The 24,615-nt window shown below is 39.3% G+C and overlaps 3 protein-coding genes and 1 long non-coding RNA gene across 4 annotated transcripts; all 4 read left to right on the top strand.

Moving 5' to 3' along the window:
* The first annotated feature begins 413 nt into the window (after window positions 1-413).
* Window positions 414-5,697, top strand: LOC131993952 (major histocompatibility complex class I-related gene protein-like). The gene is made up of 8 exons (XM_059360030.1): window positions 414-520; window positions 673-692; window positions 823-1,089; window positions 2,171-2,449; window positions 3,520-3,837; window positions 3,994-4,098; window positions 4,823-4,840; window positions 4,995-5,697. Exons 1-8 carry the CDS (start codon window positions 414-416, stop codon window positions 5,033-5,035), a joined length of 1,155 nt encoding a protein of 384 aa, XP_059216013.1. The 3' UTR covers window positions 5,036-5,697.
* Window positions 5,698-8,420: 2,723 nt separating this feature from the next.
* LOC131958727 (uncharacterized) lies at window positions 8,421-12,811 on the top strand. Its single transcript, XR_009389261.1, has 3 exons — window positions 8,421-8,690; window positions 12,015-12,117; window positions 12,706-12,811. It is a non-coding gene; the product is annotated as an uncharacterized LOC131958727 (long non-coding RNA).
* A 409-nt stretch (window positions 12,812-13,220) lies between these two features.
* LOC131993951 (NLR family CARD domain-containing protein 3-like) lies at window positions 13,221-16,097 on the top strand. Its single transcript, XM_059360029.1, has 5 exons — window positions 13,221-13,288; window positions 13,612-13,687; window positions 13,850-13,970; window positions 14,004-14,078; window positions 14,332-16,097. Exons 1-5 carry the CDS (start codon window positions 13,221-13,223, stop codon window positions 16,095-16,097), a joined length of 2,106 nt encoding a protein of 701 aa, XP_059216012.1.
* Window positions 16,098-16,451: 354 nt separating this feature from the next.
* On the top strand, window positions 16,452-17,788 carry LOC131958726 (stonustoxin subunit beta-like). The gene is made up of 2 exons (XM_059323901.1): window positions 16,452-16,497; window positions 17,146-17,788. The coding sequence occupies exons 1-2, from the start codon at window positions 16,452-16,454 to the stop codon at window positions 17,682-17,684; spliced, it is 585 nt and encodes a 194-aa protein (XP_059179884.1). The 3' UTR covers window positions 17,685-17,788.
* The last annotated feature ends 6,827 nt before the right edge of the window (window positions 17,789-24,615 follow it).

Raw genomic sequence — 24,615 nt, 5'->3', positions numbered from 1 at the left:
TTCAGTAGGAGATAGTTCTTGTGACTCCAGTCACTGAAGGCTTTTATCAGATCCCTATATTCAGATTCCTGTCCATTCCTGATACACGCCACAATAGCAGTGTCGTCCGAGTACTTCTGGATGTGGCAGGACTCAGAGTTGTATTTGAAATCCGCTCTGTACAGTGTGAACAGGAATGGAGCCAGAACAGTGCCTTGTGGAGCCCCTGTGCTGCTCATTAATGTCCCAGAAACACAGTTCCCCAACCTGACATACTGTGGTCTTCCTGTCAGGTAATCTGTGATCCAGGAGATAAAGGAAAGATCCACTCCCATCTCTGTCAGCTTGTTTTTAAGTATGTTGGGTTGGATGGTGTTGAATGCGCTTGAAAAATCAAAGAACACGATTCCCACATAAGCACCAGTTTCCTCCAGATGTGCAAGGGCACAGTGAAGCATGTAGAGGACAGCATCATTCGCTCCGATGTGTTGTTTGTATGCAAACTGCAGAGGGTTGAGTTTGTCTTTGAACTCAGCTCTCAGTAGGCGTAGAATCAGCCGCTCCAAGGTCTTCATGATGTGAGAAGTGAGGCCTACTGGCCTGTAGTCATTAAGTTCAGCTGGACATTTTATTTTTGGCACCGGCACTACACAGGAAATTTTCCATAGTGCCTCAACCCCATCTCTGTGACAGACAAGGGTGGAGGCTCATGTGTAAGGTGGGGGGTGGATGCTGCTTTGGAGATGTACACATGTTGAAGAGGAGGAGGAGGAGGAGGAGGAGGAGGAAGAGAAGCAACATTGGAATTACATTAAAATTTCTTGAATCCTGTTTGTTCCACAGCAAAACATTCCCTGGTGTTTTACATCATGCTGTCTTCTGGAGTCCCAAACATCCCAGAATTTATGATGAGAGCAAACATTGATGATGTGAATGTTGCTTACTATGACAGCAACATAAAAGCAAATGAACCCAGACAAGCTCGGTTAAAGAAGATAATAGAAGATCATCCACGTTTTGGGAAAATCATGCTTCAGCGCTCCAGGGATTATCACCAGCTATACAAAGCTGCAACTGACATTATCAAGCAACACACAAATGAAAGTGGAGGTAGGTTGATATATGTATTTTTTAAATGTGCTTTTATAGAAACCTAATGATGACCAGGGTGGGGGAGTACCTCATGGAATGCTAGTGACATATTTTAAATACAAAATATTAGGAAATCTATTCTGTTACAGTTTAAGTGCATGGTATTCTAAAGGGATTAATAATTACCTCCAACAAGGAGGTTAAGTTTCCAGTTCAGTTTTTTTTTTGTGTGTGTCTGCCAGCATCTGATGTCATGAAACTTGTTGAGAGGGTGTAGGAGGCCTACTCTGGGCCAAGAAATGTTATTGGAGCACTTCCTAATTACGGGGCAGATACATTTATTGTTTTTCACTTTTGTCACATTTTGAGGGAGGGCTAAGTTTTAGTTAAAGAAGGAATAGTTAATGTCAATAACTATTCCTGTAACATGTATTTAAACCATATACTGTATATATAACCACATACTGTATAAATAAGATTTAAACATGTAGCCTATGTAAACACCATTGTATTATCCACAATCAGTGAGATATCTGTTCTTGGCATGAAATACCTTTGAAATAAAACAAGTTCAGTGAAAGCACTGTCTCTATGACATGTATGAGGACAACACGTTTGAAAACAAGTGGAGCCACATTTTCAGTCCTGCTCAGTCTTGTCTCAGGTTTTAAGGAAAACAGATGGTTGATATGTATTTGGCATTTTAATATAAAATTATTACATGATTTTACCGCCTGTGAAAATGTTTAACTTTTCTGGTCTCTGGACGGGCTGACGACTGCTGTGTCTCAGATGGTGTCAAGAAAGATCAATCTTACTGCATCCAGACAGATCCATGTTTCTAATGAGAGGTGTTTCCTGGGGGAAGCTGATGTACAGTGATGCTTGCTGTGTATGGTAGACTGGGGAAGGGTTGAGCTGTCCTGTTCCATTTAGGAGAGGGATCAGGCTGCCTAGTCTCAGGCCAGCTTCACAGCTATTGATGAAAAATATGTTTTTTGATGTTGTGCAAATAAAAGTTAATTAAAATTTTAAAAAGTCTCTCTCTCTCTCTCTCTCTCTCTCTCTCTCTCTCTCTCTCTCTCTCTCTCTCTCTCAGGTGTTCAGATTAACCAGCAGATTGTGGACTGTGAATGGGATCATGAGACTGAAAATGTAGATGGTTATAACTTGTATGCTTATAATGGAGAGGACTTTATGTCATTTGACATGAAGACAGGGACATGGACCGCTCTAAACCCATGGGGTCAAATCATTAAAGAGGAATGGGACAAATCTGAAGATAACTATGTCTTTTGGAAGAGATATCTTGCCAGTTATTGTCCAATGTGGCTGAAAAAGTATTTACACTATGGGCAGAGTGTTCTCCAGAGAACAGGTAAATACATCTCTTCTGTTTCTAATTAAAGTAACTTTATAGTAAACATACTTCTTCTCACACCTTTCTTCATCTCTATTACCTTCCCTTTCATTTAAATTAGATTATTAACCCATTAAGCTTGTTTTGGAGTGTAATAGTAAGAAAAAGGCAGGCTTTGGTAGCCAAGCAACCAGGGCCAGGTGGCTGCCACCAATCAGAGCAGAGCAATCAAATGCAGCTGCTCCTGTGACATTTTACGCCACTGAGAGAGAGAGAAAAAATGCTGAAAGTGCCCCTCAGACAAGAAAGGATTTTTGGCCAAACCGTAGTTCCTATCATTGAACCGATTTCACTTTGAGCATCCTGAGTTCTTCCTGAACGTCTACATGTGCGTTTTGTGAAGAAAAATTAAAAACGTTTTTTTAGAGTGATCAGAAGAAACTGGTACCTCTGCTTTCCTCCAGAAATTTTCCCGCCTTTATAGCATGGCGGTTTATGAGGCTGTGGGTGCGTGTTGGTGGCACATCTGTGCGTCCTATGCCCAAACTATAGTTATTTTCCTAAGTGTCTATGTATAAATTATTTCTATGGAGTGGCATCTGTGGCCTCAAGCGCAGTTTCCAAATTATTATTATTATTATTTTTTAATTTCTCTCCTTCTGCACTCTAGCTATGATGTCATCCACTCTAGCCTTTCCATTAGGTTACATTGGGGAGATTTTTTGGTGTGTTTTTGCCAAATAATTTGAAAACTGTTTGCTGAAATCCTTAGAAGTCATAGCACACTTGTCATGGCCTAGCCAGTCAATTTAATACCTTTTTAGTGTATGTGCGACCAAAACTCCGGGAGGAGTAGTCGACCGAAAAAAATCACGGAAGAAACGTAAGAATAAGAAGAAGCCCGGTTTATAGTATATAGTGTGCTCTTACAAGCACACTCAATAATAATGGGCTGGGACAAGTTATACATTTTTTGTATAATTAATGAAACGTTATTAACAGTTGCATTTACACACAGTTATATTGACATGACATAAAATACAGTACATTGCAATAAACTCTCTGTTTTCTCTCTCTTTCCTCTGCAGACCTTCCCTCAGTGTCTCTCCTCCAGAAGACTCCCTCCTCTCCGGTCAGCTGCCACGCTACAGGTTTCTACCCTGGCAGAGCCATGATGTTCTGGAGGAAAGATGGAGAGGAGCTTCATGAGGACGTGGACCTCGGAGAGATCCTCCCCAACCCTGATGGATCCTTCCAGATGACTGTTGACCTGGACCTTTCATCAGTCACACCTGAAGACTGGACCAGGTACGAGTGTGTGTTTCAGTTCTCTGCTGTGAAGGAGGACAGTGTCACCAGACTGGACAAAGCAGTGATCAGGACCAACTGGAGCAAAACTGACAATGGTGAGTTGATTATCTTACATATTCTTTGGCTTCATTGTCAGTTTAACTCTCTCTCAGTTGTCACATTTTACTAACTTTTCACTGCTAAATAAAAATCCTGTACCTTTGTGGAAACAGCACAATCGTGATATTTAATTTTTTTGTTTTGTTGACCAGAGGAGCCCAGTAACAGGACCCCCCACATTACTGCTGCAGTGGTTGTTGTTGTTGCTGCCGTCGTCATTGCTGCTGTTGGATTTGTGGTTTACAAAAAGAAGAAAGGTGAGAGACTCAGAGGAGCTGAGCTGATGCTGTTATCTGAAGCAACATTTCAATCAATCAGTCAATCAGACTTTATTTGTATAGCACTTTTCATTCAAGAGAAATGTAACACAAAGTGCTTCACATAAATAAGAAAGCAAAAATAATAATAATAAAACATAGAAACAAGCAAACACCCTCCATCCACCCATCCTATTATAAACAAAGCACAAACTGAGGAAGCTCCATCTCAACGTGGAGCAGTGAGGAAACACTGGAGGCAGGTTAGAAATGAATTATATAAAATAAATAAAAATAAAGTAAGATAAGGCAAGATAAAATAAAAACAAAAGCAAATAATAATAATAATAATACCAATAAAAAGTAAATAAGCTAGATAAAAAATATGAAAATAATAAAAATACATAATTAAAAGGTAAAGCCTGATAAAATAGATATATAAAAATAGACAAGTAGAAAAATATTTAAAAATGGTTCAAGTAAAAGCCAAATTAAAAAGATAAGTCTTAAGTTTGTTCTTAAAAATATGAACATTTATTAGTGCACCAACATCTGAAGCAGCCACCAGTAACAGTAAAACATATCTACAGAATAATACACACACTACAGGGATGTTAAAAGGAAATGGGATGTATTTATAAATTTATATGAAAGAATGAGAACAAAAGATCTTTTGGCATGTTAACTGTGAAAAATGAATTCATTATTTAATTTCTTCTTTCAGCCAATCACCCTCAACCCCGTAAGTAGAACTTGTTTTTATTTGTAGTATTTTACATTTTTTCCTGATACCTTAAATAACCATTTCCTAAGTGATTGAGTCACTACTAGTCAGCTCTACTAATTAAACATTAAAAGGTCTTGCCATGACTAACAGTCTGTTTCTGACCTTACAGCTCCTGTCGAGCTCGCTGAGAAACTGAATCCAGAAACATGATGGCAGACACATCGCCCTGCACACTGTGATGTCATGTGGGTCAACAGAAGAGAAAATGTTGTGAGAAGTACTGACACCTCCAGTTCAACAAGCTGCAAGAATCTAACAGCAGAGAAACCTTTTGAGATTGTTTTGTCATTTACTGTAAAACTTCTGTCACATTATAGCTGTAAAGAACATATTAGACAGAGAGTGTTTCTATGACTGATTGGTTTTATATAGAGATGTTATTAAGTGACTGTTTTCTGATTCATCTGCACTGCCTTTTTATTAATTTTGTACAGATTTTTTATTTTTCTATTGTGTATTTGACTAAATGAATGGAGAGGTGTCAACTATGTTTTAGTAGGAAATGTCATGTTTGGTTTTCAAGTTTGTCCACTTTATTCTCTGCATCTGATATGTGGGTTGCAATTAGCATCACCTGAATAGAGGCCTTAATTCTGCCTTTTCTGCTTAAAACTATAAACTTTAAATAAAATGTATAGATCCTTTAAGCCAGTTGGCCCCCTCCTGACATGATGAAGAAGCCTGTGTGTTTCTGATGAGATGTCAAAGAGTTTAAGCTTTTTTCTTTATTTGCTGGTCAGCTGCAGTGTGTTTACACTCTCTGGGCTCCAGACAAAAGGATCCAAGTGGTTGAAATCATCACTGGAGTAAAAACGTTTTTTCAGGGGTAATAATGCTCATTATTCAGTTGGTGGCAAGTTATGCAGCTGCAATCATTTTTTAGGTGTTTCATGTACTCACATTTTATAACTCAACATATGGATCTAACTGTATTATATAGATCTAACAAACTGAATGTGATCTGGAAAAGGGTTCTGGTAAACATACTTGTACAAAATGGAAAGTTCAATAAATACTACTCTCTAAAGCAACTCAAGACACTCAAATTCATTCATAATAAAGGTTGAAGTTAATGAGGCTACATTAAATAGACAGATTTATCCTCCTTGATTCAATGTTATGAATTGTCTGACATGCTCAAGCAGCTGTCTCACTCTGTCCTTGTGTCTGTCTTAATAGCATTAGCATTTTCTTTTGCACATCACCTCTGTATTTATATCATATGTTCATGTCACAATATGAGGCCAAACACATGACAAACAATAATACATGTAAAATCACAACGAAGACTATATGTTAACTGATGTTGTCACCAAAGTATTCCTGCTTATTTCATAACATATTTACATATTGCACATATAATTCCATTACATATTTAAGAAAAAAACACTGATTTCAAAGCAGAGTTTGATGCTACTACATACTGTCATATAGTAAAGAAAGTAAGGCTGTCTAAAAGTGACACATTTGTAAATATTTCAAACCTTATAACTCAGCATTAGCTGTATTTATTTACTGAAAAGTGAGGGAGTTTTAGAGAAATGATAACATGCTGATCAGACTTCATTTCTGCAGCTGCAGAGATCACACAACACTCATATTCACCACTTCCATATACTGAATGTAACCTCTCTTATCTTTAGAAAATATGTTATGGCTACAGTGTCCTAATAATTCTTGTACTATAAGTGGACACATGTAAAGCTGTACATGTCTCACAGATACACAGATAAATCCACCATTATGTACAGATCTTATTTATACAGTCTATGGTACAGACAGGGATTTTAGTGTTGCACAAAGAGAAATCATAGACTTTTAGAGTCCTTTATTAAAATCTATTTTTACAAGTTTGACTATATCAGTTTCTATTTCCCCCCTAATGGAAGTAATGTTTAATCTAATGAATATAATAAAAATGGCACCTAAAAAAACCCTGAGCCAGATAGTGTCAACCCAGGAATACAGTTGTGTTTGTGGGTGTGAAGGCAAATAACAAAATTACTTTGTACAGTCTGCTGTGTGCTCTGTACCTGATGGAGCTTTACCTTGGTCACAGGTACATTAACATGCCACCTCAGTATTTTAAAGTTGAAATTCTGTTCAAGTTTCTCGTTGTATTAATGGCATTTTAGTCAGTCTTTAACAATTATGGCCCATACATTGAAAAGCTGCATTGATGTCAGGATGTTGTAGGATTTTTCCACCACCTGAGGGCGCTGAAAGGCAACACATGTCCAGGAAAATCAGAAAAAGAATCAAAACAAAATATGATTGAGAACATATGAACATATGTGACTTCAGGATTTCAATGGAAGAATCCTTTAATGACTATTAATATTCATATCTGTAGACCTGTTGGCTCATTATGAAAATAGTGAGCATTGATTCTTTTTATTGACCTTTTTTACATTTTTTGAATAAACTCATATTTATTGTTTTTATTGTTAGTCAGCACATGCTTAAAAAAACCTCCAACTAAATGTAAAATCTTCATAGTTAAATAAGAGCCATGACGTAATTGTGCAATTCTTTATATGAATTTTCGACTAATCGTTTCAATAATCGATGACTATTCGACTGTGAAGATAGTCTTTAGTTGCGGCCAGAGTATAAACTAACATTGCATATGTTTTATTTGGTAATTTTGCATTCGCAGGGGAAGCTGTTAGCTCTCAAGCTTTTGTTTTAAAGGGATTTAGAAGCAACAAAACTAGGAGAGCAGCAGAGAGTAAATAGCAGAATGAGCAGTAATAATTGGGGTGCCAAATTAGCAGTGAACTAGTAAAACAAAAAATAGCAAACCAAGAGGTGCGACAACAGCAGAATTGGCACCAACATACTCAGACAGTTTACTTGATCCCCAGAGAACAAACCCTGGTGTTACAGCAGCACAAAGACATTTTCCGGCGCCCGCTGCAAGCAGTCCCACCACCCCAACCAAGCTCCAGTACCCCTTACATTTTAAGACAGGTGTACAAGAAAGATAAAATCACCACTTGTCAACCACTTATAAACTACAATTGGCTTTATGCACAGCTGCACTACTTCCTGAACTTCAGCCAGCTCCTTTGTTTCCTGTCTGCCATTATTGGACAAACTGGTTTGCAACATTTAAAATTCTGTGTATTGAAGTATAACTTTCAAGATCAGATTTTATGTTTTCCTTTGTTTCTTTTGGGTTTTATCAAGTAAGTCAAAGTTAAAGATTAATTATCAGGACATATAGGTGAGGTAACACTGAAAAAAACTGATACCAACATGGCATGGTAAAGATTTTTAACAGATTTTTTAAAGGACATAATAGCCCAAGATTTAGAGGGTTAATGTAAATCATACAGTTGCTTGAATCATTTTGAGGTTTTTCAGGACACGAGCTTTTCTAGCGACGTCTGCATTTTTTTTAGTTAACCTAAGCGTTTATTGATATACACATCCGTTCCTCTAAGTTTCCTTCCTTGTTTTAAGAGACTGCGGTCAAGTCATTCAAGTCACGTTTTATTAGTGCTTGTTTTTTCTGTTTGTAAAGCGGAGGACTGTCGCCGGCGGTGTAGTTTAGTTCTTACTGGATAATGTGTAGCAAACTTGGATATGGTCGCAGTCGCTTGTAACTCCTGTAGTGTCCAGAAAGTTTCCTCGCTGTTGCTCCAGTGATTCCCTTTGGGCTTCGGTCTCCTCCGTTCCCCGGCCGGCAGCCCTTCCCTCAGCTGGAGCCTCCACACCCACACATGGTCTGTGCTTGGTTCTCACTCCACTGATGATCAGCTCGTCCTGCTCAGGGTCGTCCACTCGTTTTTCCACAAAGGTAATTCTTCTGTCTTTTTCCGTGTTCAGCTGCTTTAATGCCTGGATTTCGCCTACAAGGTTCATAATCGTGTTTTTTTTTGTTTTTTGTTTTTTGTTTTTTACAGTTAAGTGTTCAACAGTGTTTTAAAGTTTAAACACTTATCAAAACATATTAAAGTAGTCGCTTGTTTGTGACTTTATATATACGGCAGCTTGAACTTCAACAACACATCAGCTTTTATAAACTCTTTGTTTTGTCTGTAAAATCTTCATCTGTGGAGAAACTGTAACAGTCAGATAAATGTAGTGCAGTAAAAGGAGAAAGGAACACAAGATGGAAATACTCAAAGTACAAAAAACTGTCAAACTACTGAAATGCTTCATGTAGGCTATGTGTTATTTTGGACTATCAATTATTAATGAATGTATTTAAGATGAAAAATCAATAAATTATTATTTTTATGAGGTCCATGCAGTTCAAAGTGCTGCAGTAAATCCTCTCTTTATAACATTTAATAAAACTTTATTGATATTCAGAGAACAAATTCAGGTGTTGCAGCACGCAGACTAATCACACAGGAGTAATATGATGCCATCTACTATAATACATTAGACCTATAAATAAGATGATTCAGTAATAACAGTAAATCTAAAGTAAAATTATAATAGAAAGACATTTCAGTAACTGATAAAGCGATAACATATAACATTATGGTTGTTGTATGTACGTCATCGTACATACAACAACCATAATGTTATATGTTTGTCATCGTCATCGAAAAAAATATCTAATTATCAATAAAATACAAAAGTGTATGAAATGTTTTAATAGGATACATATTTTAAAATATAAAATATATTACACGTTATATTTGGGTCAAGATTATTATTTTTATTTATAAGGTTTCAAACCAGCTTAAATCTAAATCAGCTTTAACTCTATTTAAAAAAATAATGTTGAACCATTAACAATATTAATGTGCTATTATTTACAATAACTGATAGCTTAGTGAAATAACAATAACATTAGGTTATCAACAATAATAATAATAATAATAATAATAATAATAATAATAATATATATACATATATATATATATATATATATATATATATATATATATATATATATATATATATGACTTTATTACAGGCTCTAGAGCAAGACATACAACATACAAAAAAAACAACAGATACATAAACACATACAAACATACTCTTATTCATGAGAGTTTTAAAAGGCACCCATACCAATGTTTCCACAGATATGATTGATATCTGACTGAGCTGCACCTGGGGCTTGTGAGCATCATTATAATACAGTTTTGTGGCTCATCAAGTCAAGACATAAATTTAAACATCAGATTCCTCAAGAGAGCCTGTAAAGTGCTGAGCCCTGAGTCACAAAAGAGCTTACTAGCACTGCTACTCCTGGGCTTTTTCACTAGTATCCTCAGACAGTCATTGTATGCTACCTGAAGTTTACGCAGGGTCTCCTTTTTGTAGCTGACCCATAATGGGGCTGCATACATAGGGGTGCATTAAGCACGAAACAAGTTTACTTTCACATCATCAGAACAGTAGTGGAATTTCCTGACTAACATGTTTGCTTGGACATACAACATTCGTCTCTGCCTGTACATGTCAGCATCATCTTCCATCTTGTCAGTGATGATGTGCCCGAGATATTTCGTACAGTTAGATACACAGAGGGATTGCCCTGACAGGTAAAACACTGGGAAGTGCAGCTTCTGATCTTCCTTGGTCCTACATATCAATACACCACTCTTTTTTGCATTGTACTGTACGTCAAACTCAACCCCATACTTGGAGCATATATCCAACAGCATCTGATGTCTGCGTACATCAGATGGTTTTACAGATTGTTCCCTATCAGACAACCTGTTTTACACTTCCCCAACTGCTTTGACAGGTTGTCCATGTATAGGTTGAACAGGGCTGGGGACAGAAGCCCCCCCTGCCGTACCCCATTGCCTACACTGAAGGGAAAGGACAGGCTGTTTCCCCATTTCACCCACATACCTTGGTTGGCATACCAGTAAACCAGGATTCGTATGATGCATCCAGGCACACCCCTAAGCATGAGTTTAGTAAAAAGCTTATGGTGATTTACTCTATCAAATGCCTTGGACGCATCAATAAACCCTAGAAACATTGTAGAGCCCTGCCTTAAGAGAACATCTGACCTCCCACAATAATTTAGTTCAGCATAAAATAGTCTGGCGACCTGTCCAGGGTGTACCCCGCCTCTCGCCCAATGTCAGCTGGGATAGGCTCCAGCCCCCCGCGATCCGAATGCGGATAAGCGGTTAATGGTAATGAATGGATGAATGAATGAATAAAATAATAAAGCATTCATCGTTCAACAATAATGTTCAGTTATGAATAATAACAATGTCCACTTATGAACAATAATCAATGTTCAGTTAATCATGATTACTGTATGTCTGGTTATCAACACTATTTACATTAAACTGTAATAACGTTTTATTAAATGAAAATGATAATGTTGGTTATTAATAATAATAATGAATGCTTAGTTAATTACAATAAACCACAATATTGTACTGACTACAAAACAACAGGTTTTTTTTCAGTATTTTTTTCCATGATAAATCATGTAAGCTTGTTGTTGGCTAGTTGAGCAATTTTTTTAACCAGTTATAATCTAGTTGAGCTAGTTGTTGGCTAGTTCAGACAGTTTTTTTGCTAATTATTATCAAGTCTATCTAGTTGTAGTCCAATTGTGAGTTAGTTGTAAGCAAGTTAAGCTTATTATGAATTAGTTGTAGGTTATGAACTGCCTGTAAGATAGTTGTAAATTGGTTCAGCCAGTTCCTAGCTAGTTATAATCTAATTAAGCTATTTGTAGGATAATTAAGATAGTTATAATTTAGTTATACTTGAGTTGAACTAGTTATAAACTGGTTGTTGGCTAGTTGAGATAGCTGTTAGCAACTTCTTATCTGGTTGAAGCAGGTTGAGCAACCTGTAACTTAGTTGTGCACTTATGACCCATAATAATGTTATTAACGATAATATTTGATATTTGGAACTCAAATACTCTGCACCAGTTACAGTAGGAATAAATGAAATGTAAAGTAGACAAGAAATCAGAAAGGAAACAGTCGCTGCTGCTAAAGTCTTGAAGAATGAACTCACACTTTAATGTTGAGTTTGTGTTCAGGATACTAAATATCAGAGAGTTTAACAGAAAAGAAGAGCTGGTCACCTGTTTCACCTGAGCTTCTTTGACGCAGACAGGCTCATGTGTCTTCATCTCTCGTGTTGTTGCAGTGACAGAGTGAATCTCTCCCTGCAGGTGTGGACTCTGCTATGGATCAGTGTGAGGACAGAGAGGAGGGAGACCCTCCCTCTGAAACCACTCTGTGTGAGGAACATGACAGCCAGACCAAAGCTAAGAGGTGAGATGAGGATCTCTAACTGTCCAGGACTCTTCTCCATGTCAGAGCTCAGTAATCCAATCACCACCATCATTATTCACACTCACCAGCTCCTTTCAGACTTTGTTTCCGCAAAATTCACTCTATATTGCTGTATAAAAGCTGTGCTGGCTTTTCATCTTAGGATATTCATACAGATTCCACGAATATTGGAATCAAGTGAGGGCCGTGTTTCTGATGATACGTTACTTATTTTACATCTTACTGGCTCCGCTGGTTCACATCGATCCGGCCTTGAGCAGTCTTGACAATTTTACAATTCTGTTTCTACCTCTGAAGGCGTTACAGAGCTGGATCACTATCCCCCCAATCACACCTCTGGCGGGAATTTCTGAATGTGTATTTACACGTATGCATCTACTTATTGGACCACATTACTACCAACTATTGTGGTCACCCCACAGAATAAAATCCTACGGCACACTGCATTGAATACAGTTTTAAACTATACACTGAGGAGTGTCACAATTAAATGATTATCATGAATCATAGAAAATGTTACAAATATCTTGTGGGTTCAGTGCAGAATTTATCTTGTGTTTCTATCAGGAGGAAGCTGGAAAAACCTGAACCCAGCTGTGTATCCATGAAGAGTGACCGGTCTATGGATTATCCTTTAGTCTTCAAAGATGAACACCACTCTGTTGATCAAAGGTGAGGATTTCAAACTGATAATGAAAACGGGGGCCCTTCAGCAGTGTACAGTGAGGGAGGGAGAGTTATATGGAGGGTTGGTGAGAGCTGTTGGGACTAAACCAAACTGACTGATGAAGAAAACAGTGAGCTGAAAGCTACAAAAAGCTGCAGACTGAGCTGTTGATTCTCAGTTGAATCAGCAGGATGAGTAGCTTCAAAACTGAGCCCACTACAACCTCTAAGAGGAAGTAGTCGGCAAAAAGTTCAGACGGCCCACCAAAGTGGTTAAAATAAACACTGAAACATGTCTAAATAGAATATCGATCATGAATCAAGCAAAGCATGATGTTTGTTGTGGGTTCAGTGCAGAATTAATCATTTTTCTTATCAGGACGGAACTGGAAAAACCTGAACCTAGCTGTGTATCCATGAAGAGTGACCGGTCTATGGAACAACCTATATTCTTCAAAGATGAACGCCACTCTGATGATCAAAGGTGAGGATTTCAAACTGATAATGAAAACAGGGCACTTCAGCAGTGTACAGTGAGGGAGGGAGAGTTATATGGAGGGTTGGTGAGAGCTGTTGGGACTAAACCAAACTGACTGGTGTAGAAAACAGTGAGCTGAAAGCTACAAAAAGCTGCAGACTGAGCTGTTGATCCTCAGTGGGATCAGCAGGACGAGTAAACATTTATTACTACAGGGAGTCGTCTGATTCACTGTTCACGTCCACACATCTCTTCGTGGATCTTTACCTTGTGTGTGTCTCTGTTTGGACAGACATAATATGAGCTGATTGTTCATGATTCCTCCACAGAGTGGACCAGGAGAGCTCAGAGGTTCCTGGTGGTCCCTCTGCCCAGCAGCATCAAACACTGGACTCCATATTTGTGGTCTGTACATGTACAACAGCTACTTTTACATTTATTCTGTTCACAATCATCTCCATGCTGCACTGTTTAGACCAATGGACTGTTAGTCTGTCCAACATGGAGCTGATGTTTGCTTATGTGATTTTAGTTTGATTGTTTCATTCATATAATATTCTGTTCCAGCTGCTGGAGGAAAACATCATCACTTTTGTGAAGAACGCGCTGAAGAAGATCCAGAAGGTTCTGAGTTCAGATGACCCAGAATGCTTAGAGGACCAGTGGGAGAATGAGGAGGTGTTGGAGGGTGAGGATAAGAAGCAGGGGAGGAGAAGCAGAGAGGAGTTTCTGAACATCACGCTTCACTTCCTGAGAAGAATGAAGCAGGAGGAGCTGGCTGACAGTCTGCAGAGCAGTAAGTGGATTTCTCTACAATTTAACACGATGAAAGATGAAATAGAGGCAAAATGGGCCAAGTCACACAGTTCCAATTTCTGCTGTAAATATGCTGCACACATCTGCATCAGATCAGAAGCTGTTTGTCTTCAACTGGTGAGCTGAATAAAACTGATGGAGGAGCAGAAACTCTACAGTCACACTTACATGTTGCATTAAAGAACAAACTCACAGATTTGATTTGTTTGTTCATTCAGGAACTCGTGCTGCAGTGTGCCCACGTAAACTTAAGTCTAACCTGAAGAAGAAGTTCCAGTGCGTGTTTGAGGGGATCTCTAAAGCAGGAAACCCGACCCTTCTGAATCAGATCTACACAGAGCTCTACATTACAGAGGGAGGGACTGCAGAGGTCAATGATGAACATGAGGTCAGACAGATTGAAACAGCATCCAGGAAACCAGACAGACCAGAAACAACAATCAAACAAGAAGCCATCTTTAAAGCCTCACCTGGAAGAGATGAACCAATCAGAACAGTGCTGACAAAGGGAGTGGCTGGCATTGGGAAAACAGTCTTAACACAGAAGTTCACTCTGGACTGGGCTGAAGACAAAACTAACCAGGACATAATGTTCACATTTCCATTGACTTTCAGAGAGCTGAATGTGCTGAAAGAGAAAAAGTTCAGCTTGGTCGAACTTGTTCATCACTTCTTTCCTGAAACCAAAGAAGCAGGAATCTGCAGGTTTGAGAAGTTCCACGTTGTGTTCATCTTTGACGGTCTGGACGAGTGTCGACTTCCTCTGGACTTCCACAACACTGAGATCCTGACTGATGTCACAGAGTCCACCTCAGTGGATGTGCTGCTGACAAACCTCATCAGGGGGAAACTGCTTCCCTCTGCTCGCCTCTGGATAACCACACGACCTGCAGCAGCCAATCAGATCCCTGCTGACTGCGTTGACATGGTGACAGAGGTCAGAGGGTTCACTGACCCACAGAAGGAGGAGTACTTCAGGAAGAGATTCAGAAGTAAGAAGCAGGCCGGCAGAATCATCTCCCACATCAAGACATCACGAAGCCTCCACATCATGTGCCACATCCCAGTCTTCTGCTGGATCTCTGCTACAGTTCTGGATCTGTTGAAAACCAGAGAGGGAGGAGAGCTGCCCAAGACCCTGACTGAGATGTACATCCACTTCCTGGTGGTTCAGTCCAAAGTGAAGAACATCAAGTATTATGAAAGAGCTGAGACAGATCCACAATGGAGTCCAGAGAACAGGAAGATGATTGAGTCTCTGGGAAAACTGGCTTTTGATCAGCTGCAGAAAGGAAACCTGATCTTCTATGACTCAGACCTGACAGAGTGTGGCTTCGATATCAGAGCAGCCTCAGTGTACTCAGGAGTGTTCACACAGGTCTTTAGAGAGGAGAGAGGACTGTACCAGGACAGGGTGTTCTGCTTCGTCCATCTGAGTGTTCAGGAGTTTCTGGCTGCTCTTCATGTCCATCTGACCTTCATCAAGTCTGGAGTCAATCTGATGGAAGAAGAACAATCAACCTCCAAACCTGAACCAACACGTCTCTACCAGAGTGCTGTGGACAAGGCCCTACAGAGTCCAAATGGACACCTGGACTTGTTCCTCCGCTTTCTCCTGGGTCTTTCTCTGCAGACCAATCAGACTCTCCTCAGAGGTCTGCTGACACAGACAGAAAGTAGCTCACAGACCAATCAGGAAACAGTCGAATACATGAAGAAGAAGATCAGTGAGGATCTGTCTCCAGAGAGAAGCATCAACCTGTTCCACTGTCTGAATGAACTGAATGATTGTTCTCTAGTGGAGGAGATCCAACAGTCCCTGAGATCAGGACGTCTCTCCACAGATAAACTGTCTCCTGCTCAGTGGTCAGCTCTGGTCTTCATCTTACTGTCATCAGAAACAGATCTGGACGCGTTTGAGCTGAAGAAATACTCTGCTTCAGAGGAGACTCTTCTGAGGCTGCTGCCAGTGGTCAAAGCCTCCAACAAAGCTCTGTAGGTGCTCACATCACTATCCAGATTAAATGTAGTTTCCATTGTCTATATTTGTTCTCTCATGTTTTTCTGATTCCTCTCCAGGCTGAGTGGCTGTAACCTGTCAGAGAGAAGCTGTGAAGCTCTGTCCTCAGTCCTCAGCTCCCAGTCCTCTAGTCTGAGACACCTGGACCTGAGTAACAACGACCTGCAGGATTCAGGAGTGAAGAGTATTTCTGCTGGACTGAAGAGTCCACACTGCAGACTGGAAACTCTCAGGTTAGAATTAAACTGTTTTTAAACAGCAGGTCTCATTGTGTCTCTGGTTCATGTTTCATGGTGATATGAAGTTGATTGTGACTGTGTCTCTTCCTGCAGGATGGACCATTGTGGTCTGCAGTGGTTGAGACCTGGTCTGAGGAAGTGTGAGTGTGTTTCAGCCTAATTCATCAGAACTCAGCTGCACGTTACAGTACATTTAGACTTTTTCTTGACTGTAGTTGGACGACAACAAAACTAAAATTAATACATTTCATTAAGAGAGGAGCCAACAGAAAGCTGACTTTGTTTCTTCTTTCGACTCTCACTGATTTTATACAAGAGTTTTGTTGCTTTCAGGTGCTACTCGTAAACTTCACAAGTTTGACAGACAAAAGTTGTTGTGTTCCTTCACATTTCTTCTCTGGATATTTTTAATAAATCAGTGTTCAAAAATCTACAAGTCATAAACAAAACAGCATAATAAATGTGAAAAGATGTTGAGAAGTTGAATGAAGTGAGTTTAGGTAGATTTACCTTACCGTTTCTCCCTGACTGGAACCAGATGTACGACACATATGCACAAAAAAAAACAATGTCTTTGCATATTTGTGTGTTGAGTTTTTTGCTTCTGGCCACTGGTCAATGAAAAGCACCTTAAAGCCAGTTGGTGGAGCCACAGCCCTCTGATATTCATTTAAAAATCCAGACTGTAGTGAAGGTTTTCTGTAGCAGTGGACAGTTTGATATTTGATGGTCAAATAAATCAGCAAATGATAACCTGCAGCTGTTTTGTGTCTTGTTCTCTCCATCAGATGTCTGTGAACTGGAACTGGACACAAACACAGTAAACAGAAGACTCAAACTGTCTGACAACAACAGGAAGGTGACATGTGTGAGAGAGGATCAGTCATATCCTGATCATCCAGACAGATTTGACTACTGGCCTCAGCTGCTGTGTAGAACTGGTCTGACTGGTCGCTGTTACTGGGAGGTAGAGTGGAGAGGAGAGGTTTATATATCAGTGAGTTACAGAGGAATCAGGAGGAGAGGAGACAGTAATGACTGTGAGTTTGGAAGGAATGATAAGTCTTGGTGCCTGAGCTGTTCCAATGATGGTTACTCTGTCTACCACAATAATAGAAAAACATTGCTCTCCTCCTCCTCCTCCTCCTCTGGTAGAGTAGCAGTGTATGTGGACTGTCCTGCTGGCTCTCTGTCCTTCTACAGAGTCTCCTCTGACACACTGATCCACCTCCACACCTTCAACACCACATTCACTGAACCTCTTTATCCTGGGTTTAAGTTCTGTACATATGGTTCCTCAGTGTCTCTGTGTCCTCTGCAGGTCTGAGAGTCTCTCCTGTGGACAGAAACTCAACAGATCAGCTGCCAGAATACACTAATGTGGGGTTACTATTATTAATATAATGATTATAGGTTTGATTGCAAAACGTTCCACACTTAAATCATTAAAAAGATTTTAAGAGTTAAACTATCTATCTGTGATCGAAGTGTGAGCAAATCTAAAAGTTTTGTTTGTAAATCTAAAATTTGTGCTTGTTGTTTAAACTTTTGGATTCCAAAGCAAACCAAACTTTTGGATTTGCAAACTATTTTTTTTCTTCTTCGAATAACATCAATACATCATTATCACAAATATATTTTACTTTCCAATAAATGTTTTTATTTCCGTGTTGAGAGTTTTGCAATCAAAGCCGTTCTGTTTGGCTGCATAATAAAGACACTAAAGTAAGCCCATGCATGAAGCATGAAGTATGATATGTGCCTTAGCCTCTTAGTTTCTTTCTGTGAGGAGGCTCTGAGTGTTTGCAGGTTCAGATGAGACCTTGTAGATGTTCCAGACTCTCATGCAGAGATTTTGCTCGGTATGCATCCTGCGTCATTAATGCATTAACATCTGCAAAGGAGGCAGTAAACTCTGTCCATGCGTCCCAGGGATAAAACTCATTTTTCCCATGAACACAATATGAACAACAAAGTGTTGTTGATAAAATGACAGAAACAGGCAGAAAAACCTGCTGTCAGCAGACCAGACAAGTGATATCCCGCGTTCTCGGTCTCGCCGCGGTAGTTTAGCCACGTCACCAACAACTCACTAGTCAACATTGATTTAACTTCAACAATTAAGAACGTGAACTTCATAGTAGCAATGAAGCTGTTTCCACTGTTCGGCCATGTTTAAACCTCTAGGGGACGTGCTATTATGAAATAAAGAAAACACACTCTGGTGGCTGAGATAAAAAAAATACTTTCCCCATAAGATCAAGTTTTTCTCGATTATGAAGAATTTAAGATGAAAAAAAGTTTTCATTTGAATTTAGATTTTTTTTTTCCTCTACATGCAGTGGTGAAATGTAAATAAGTATGTTTACTCATGTAATGTCCTTAAGTACAAATTTGAGGTACTTGTTGTTAAATATTTCTATTTTATGTAACTTTATACTTCTACTTCACTAGATTTTGAGGCAAATATTTTACTTTTTACTCCACTACATTTAGCTGACAGCTTTAGTTACTTTTCAGGGCAAGATACAACATGACCTGTAGTGTAGTAATTTCAGTGTGGTATTTGTACTTTTACTTAAGCAAGCGATCTGAATACTGTTTCCATCAATGAATTTCACAAATAATGAAAGTTCTATAAGTAACTTTATTAATATACCAGCAAAATATTAAATCCCAAAAAATATTTAGAAAAAAAAACATTGCCCTCCTTTAAAATACTGATCTAAAAATGTATTTAAATATCATCGGAAACCTAAAACTCTATAATTGTAAATTGACAAAATATTAAGATTACTTTATCTTTTCAAATTTATTCCAACCCCTCATCAGACCCACCTTTTATTTTATTTTTTCCGATATTGTATTGTTTATGTATGTATGTAAATTCAGTCATCTTATAGCAAATGTTTGTTCTTTACTTTGTAACATGCAATTGACAATAAAAATACTGATACTTTTGCTTCATTAAGTTTTGACTGCAGTACTTTTACTTGTGTGGAGTAATTGTGTGGTATTAGTACTATAAATTATTGGTGGAATGGAGGCTTACTAAGTACATTTACTCAAATACTGTACTTAACTACACTTTTATAGTACTTGTAGTGTACTTGAGTATATCCAGACATGAAACTTTATACTTCTACTCCATTACATTTTAAAGGCAAATATTGTACTGTTACTTTAGTACATTTAGCTGGTAGCTTTAGTTATTTTTCAGGTCGAGATTTAACCATATTTTGTTATAAATCCAGTGAAATATGTTTCAAATAGTCTTATTTACTGAACAACAGGTCTAACTTCTATAAAATGTGAAAATGTTTTCTCACTAAGAGCTTTGAAGAATAAACTGATTCCATAATAAAGAGAAATATGAAGCAGGAGACATCAGAGAGGACTGTAGCTGTCTTTTACAAACTGATGCAGATGTTACAGTTTTCATCAGTGTCAGACTTCAACTCTGCTTGCTCTCAACAAGATGTATTTTAGTTCAAGAATAAAAACCATCTGAATCTGAATCACATTCACTAATGCATATCCTCCAGTATACATCTTGAGAGCATTCTGACAGACTGGGTGTGTTATCAACATGTTAGGATGCAACATCAGACACAAGGATGCAATGAGACTGGATATATCAGTTAGGAAAGCTGGCTCTGTGATTGGTTGGACACACAACCGTTCATAGTTCTGTGATTTCCCTGATGTTCATGAACACGACATACACGTAGGGGCTGAGAAGCCTGTCAGTCATTGTCGTTCCCATGACAACAGATTGTTTGGAGGTGGGCAGGACCTGGGGATGTCCTGAGAGCTAAAAGTTGGTCAGTTCATGACAAAGACAGAAGTTCGTCAGCTTGTTTTGGTGTTGGCTACGGCCCACAGTAGCCTGATAGTTCACCAATAAAGCACCGTGAAACCAGCTGATGGTAGTGAATGTACTGAGGAACGGTACAATATATTTAAATATACCAACAATCACCTGCTATGCTAATTTCACTTGCCGGTTGCTGTTATGGTCGCGTCGGGCTCCTTCTGAGAAGCTTCATCTTCATCTGGCTGTTTGTTTGTTTCTCCGACCTCTTCTGCTGAAGCTGCAGTGTCACCTGAAGCGTCTGTGGGTTCAGTGGCAGCTTCGGAAAACACTGAAAAAGTGTCTGGCGTTGTTTTTGTTTCATCTCGTTGTAATTCACTCGCTGATTTTCTCCTTTGTGCCGAGAATGCCCGCGAAATGAATTTGTTGCTGTTTTCATCAACGGAAGCCTCAGAGGTCTAAAAATCATGTGAACACAGACTGGGTTGATTTAATGAATTAATCAACATGTGAAAACTGACACAAAATGATATTGTTACTTATGCTCGCGCATCAAGTGGATATATGAAGAAAATAAATCTAGCGAGTATATAGAGCGTATACATGCGTATCATGTAGAATAAACCACTGGAATAGACGCTGTAGTGCAGCCTGAGTAATACAGCGGGACCCAGTCTTTTTACATTCAAACACTCTTCAACAAACACACACGCTCAACAACAATGTGTTTACATGTTACAGCAGCTTCAGCACTGCTTCTGCTTTTTCTTGTTGCCATGAAAACCTTCAAAAAGCAGCTGTTTGTTTGTCCTGCAGCGCCTCCTGCTGGAGGAGAGCAGCAGTCACAGCAGTCAGTGCTGCAGCTCAGAGACAGTCAGCTAACAGGCTTCTCTTTCACTCATTCAATCAACCTGATGGAGGAGAGAAATTCCTCCAGGATGATAATCAGACACACACAACATCAGGACTGTAAACAGTTGACACTGTCTGTCTTTTCTCTCTCTCTTTATTTAAATATTTAATATCTTTAGTGCTCCTTCAGATGTTAAAGTGATGCAGATGAACCTGAACATGTTTCAGAGTGAGACAACAGATAAACTATGGTGCTGCTGTCTGACCAGGCAGAGGTTTTACAGTTATAACTAATGACTTCATTAATGGTTTGAAACAAGATCCTTGTTGGGACACTTGAACACAACACAGCTGTTAATGTTATCAGTTCAACTTTTGCTTTTCCTGCTGAGACAAGTCAGAGATGTGCTGTGAAAAAGGCCTTTGACTTATAGAAAGTGACAGTAAATCGCTCAATAAAAGAGTCAAGAGTGTCATTTTACACTGAGTCATCAGGTCTGCACATGTTCATGTTAGTACACCATTGTTTCAGGATGGAAGAAAAGCAAAACAATCTGTATCCACGACACCATGTACATCTAAATAACCTTGAATTTGTTTGTCGTGTTTCATCTCAGAACTTTGACCTTTTCACCGTGTGTTTATTTGAACAATTAGATCATTTAAAATGATCTTGTTCAGCGTTTGGTTGTACTAACAGACAGGAGTTTGCTGTTAGATTTTTCTGGTAAGTAACGTACATTTTGTTTTAGCGTTAAGAGTTTTTTTTTTACCAACCGTCCTTGCACCTCTCCAGGCCAAATATGGTCTCTCCCAGATTCAAAAAACAAAGATATCGACAGCTGTAACGGCAAACTCGATGCTTCCTGCAACAGTTAAAAGAAAAAAGGCACAGATCCTCTGACTATACGGAAGATATAGAGAGCAAAACAATAACATATTTTTATAGGCCAACCCAGAAGAAGCATCACCATGAGGTCTATTGAGAATTCTCCTACGGGATTATGGATAATTGCAGAAAATAATCTCTGTGCCAGAGATACATTTCTGATGTTTACATGTTTTGTTCAGCAGGATAATCTTAACACCACTTTTATGATGTTTGAAGCATTTATGCAGGCGACCATGAGAGAAATGACTAGAGTTTGTAAGGCGGCCTAGTGAGAGAGTTGCCTTCTTCAAAATTCATGATATATTTATATGTATTTACTAACGTATTGCTGTACAACAAAACTTGAACATCTCTTCAGCTTGTGTTAACCACAGACTTTATTTCAGGCATCAAACCAAAGACCCATTCAGAATCCTTATTGAGTGTGAGAGCTAAAATGCCACCATACTTCAGGGTTTAAGAACTCATTCCTGTGGCGTCCTCTAGCCTGTCCGGATCACAGGAGACTTTGTTGCTATAAGAACTCATTCCTGTGCATGTGAGAGATGAAGTCATTCAGTGTTTATGCACTCTGGCAATCAGGAAGGATTAAATAGATACACTGATATTCACAGAAGTGAAACAAGTTTCCCAACTTCTGCACCAGCTGCCCCCACTCTCTTCAGATCAGAGACACTTCCCTCTATGAGGAAGAAGAACGAAAGACAAAGCAGCTGAACCAGCTCGGTCATTTACCAACACGTCTTTATCAAAACAAGATGAGAAAGTTACTTTTTTTGCCTTTCTTCTTTCAAGTTTCATCTCCTGGTAAGATCACATTTTAAATCTTTACCTCACTTTATACTGAGCTCTGCATTTTATCTAAAAACACACCCATGATTTACTTGTACTTTTACCTCAATTTGATAAGTGATAAGTTTCACTGAATGAGTGTGATGATAACGTTTATAGAATTATACAAACATTGTTTGTCATGTAGGAAAACACTACCAGGAGTTTTTCTTTATGGAATGTGCACCATATTATACTAATTTCCATGTCTCAAACTGGAGTACATGTGCCCTTTGCTATGTTAAAGGTATAGTTCAGGATTTTGGACATTAAGTTGCATGAAAGAATTGCCAGTACTGTAGTGGATGCACTTAGTAAGCTATTAGCTTACTGTCTGAGGTTCAGGAGTTCTGGCCGGTTCAGATTGTAGAATAGATAGTTCATTCCAGCTGGCAGTGTCACCAAACTACAAGGTTTTACTCCACAAACTACGTGTACACCGGGTCACCCATTCCACCACAAAACAATGGTCCTCATGCATAGAAACCTATTTCACTTGCCACTATTTTGTTTCATGAAAAAGCAGCTGGTACAGTGAACAGGCCAGTTTATAGCCCATAATGGAGGAAAGTAGGTGGAGAAAAGCAGGAAGATGCCAGGAAAGTTGATTCCTTTTGGGTCCAGTCCTGTACTGGGTCCAGTGGTAGACTGGTCAGTGTTGTCATCCAGTTGCTCAGTGCAAACTCACTCTGTTGGCTACTGTTGCCTTCAAAGTTAGCCTTGTGTTGTGGTCTCTAGGCCTACCTTGCTGCTATAACAAACTTTGGGCTAAATTATCAAAATCTCAATACAGACTTCTATGTGGCTACTGTCTGAGTAGGCCACATGCATAGGAATTATGAAAGCAGTCTAAAGCCGTGTTTCCACGAGGGGGAAAAGTGGCCACCGGGAAAGTCTCAGGCCACATCCTCTCTCCGCCACAAGTTAGCCCCAAGAGGATTTCCGAGAGTTGATGTGTGGCACAGGATATAACACGGGAGACTCAACTGTGGCCGCCGTTGTTAACTGTGCACAATGTCAGCAGCTGATCATAAAGAAGGCAGCATGGCGTCTCCACTGATCAAAAACATCGTGATCATGAATTAACCGGCATCGCTAACTATGCACAGGGTGTCCGGTGCTTGTTGCAAACAAACAGAGATTGCTAAGTGAACACCTCCTGCAGCAGCAGCACATACACACTGTACTGCTACAGAGCTAACTGTTAGCCTATTAGCAATTTGCAGACTGGACGCTAAGGGGTTACATTCCCTCTGGCTCTGTGGCTGCAGCTGGGAGAGACTGCTTCAGGAGGACTGTGCCACTTCGACTCATTCTTACTCTTCTTAACGAGCCCGCGGCTCATTAAGAAGAGTAAGAAGGAGTCTCCAATAACACCAGAAAAAGTCGCTGGATTTGTCGCCAGTCGCTTTCTTGAAAAATAGTCGCTGAGGGGGTCTGAAAAGTTGCTAAATATAGCAACAAAGTCGCTAGTTGGCAACACTGATTCACAGGCTTTTAGAAATGGCGTGTGTTGTTGTCGTGTAGAGTACTACGTCACATCCTGCTTAGCGTTCTATCCAATCAGTAACCAGGCTTTTTTCAGGGGAGAAAAAAAGCCCTGCTCATCTACAGGGACGAAAAAAGTCCTGACAAAAGTCTGCTCCGGACGGCTCATATCCAAATTAGGGGCGTTTCGGCTAGTGAGACCCACCTCATTCCGGGTATTGGGCGGTAGTGGAAATAACCCTAATGTAGGAGGTACAGGGAGGGAAGGGTGAGCCCTTGTGACTACACGCTCCGGGTTTCTGAAGTTCCCAGAGGGGAAGAATGGAGAAGAGAGTCTGAAGAAGAGGAGAAGATGAAGAGAACAATGGGAACCTGGAGACG

The sequence above is a fragment of the Centropristis striata genome, chromosome 20 (assembly GCF_030273125.1).
Source record: "Centropristis striata isolate RG_2023a ecotype Rhode Island chromosome 20, C.striata_1.0, whole genome shotgun sequence".
Classification (NCBI taxonomy): Eukaryota; Metazoa; Chordata; class Actinopteri; order Perciformes; family Serranidae; genus Centropristis; species Centropristis striata.
Note: the sequence above shows the minus strand (reverse complement) of the source record. Positions and strands in the feature narration are given on the sequence as shown.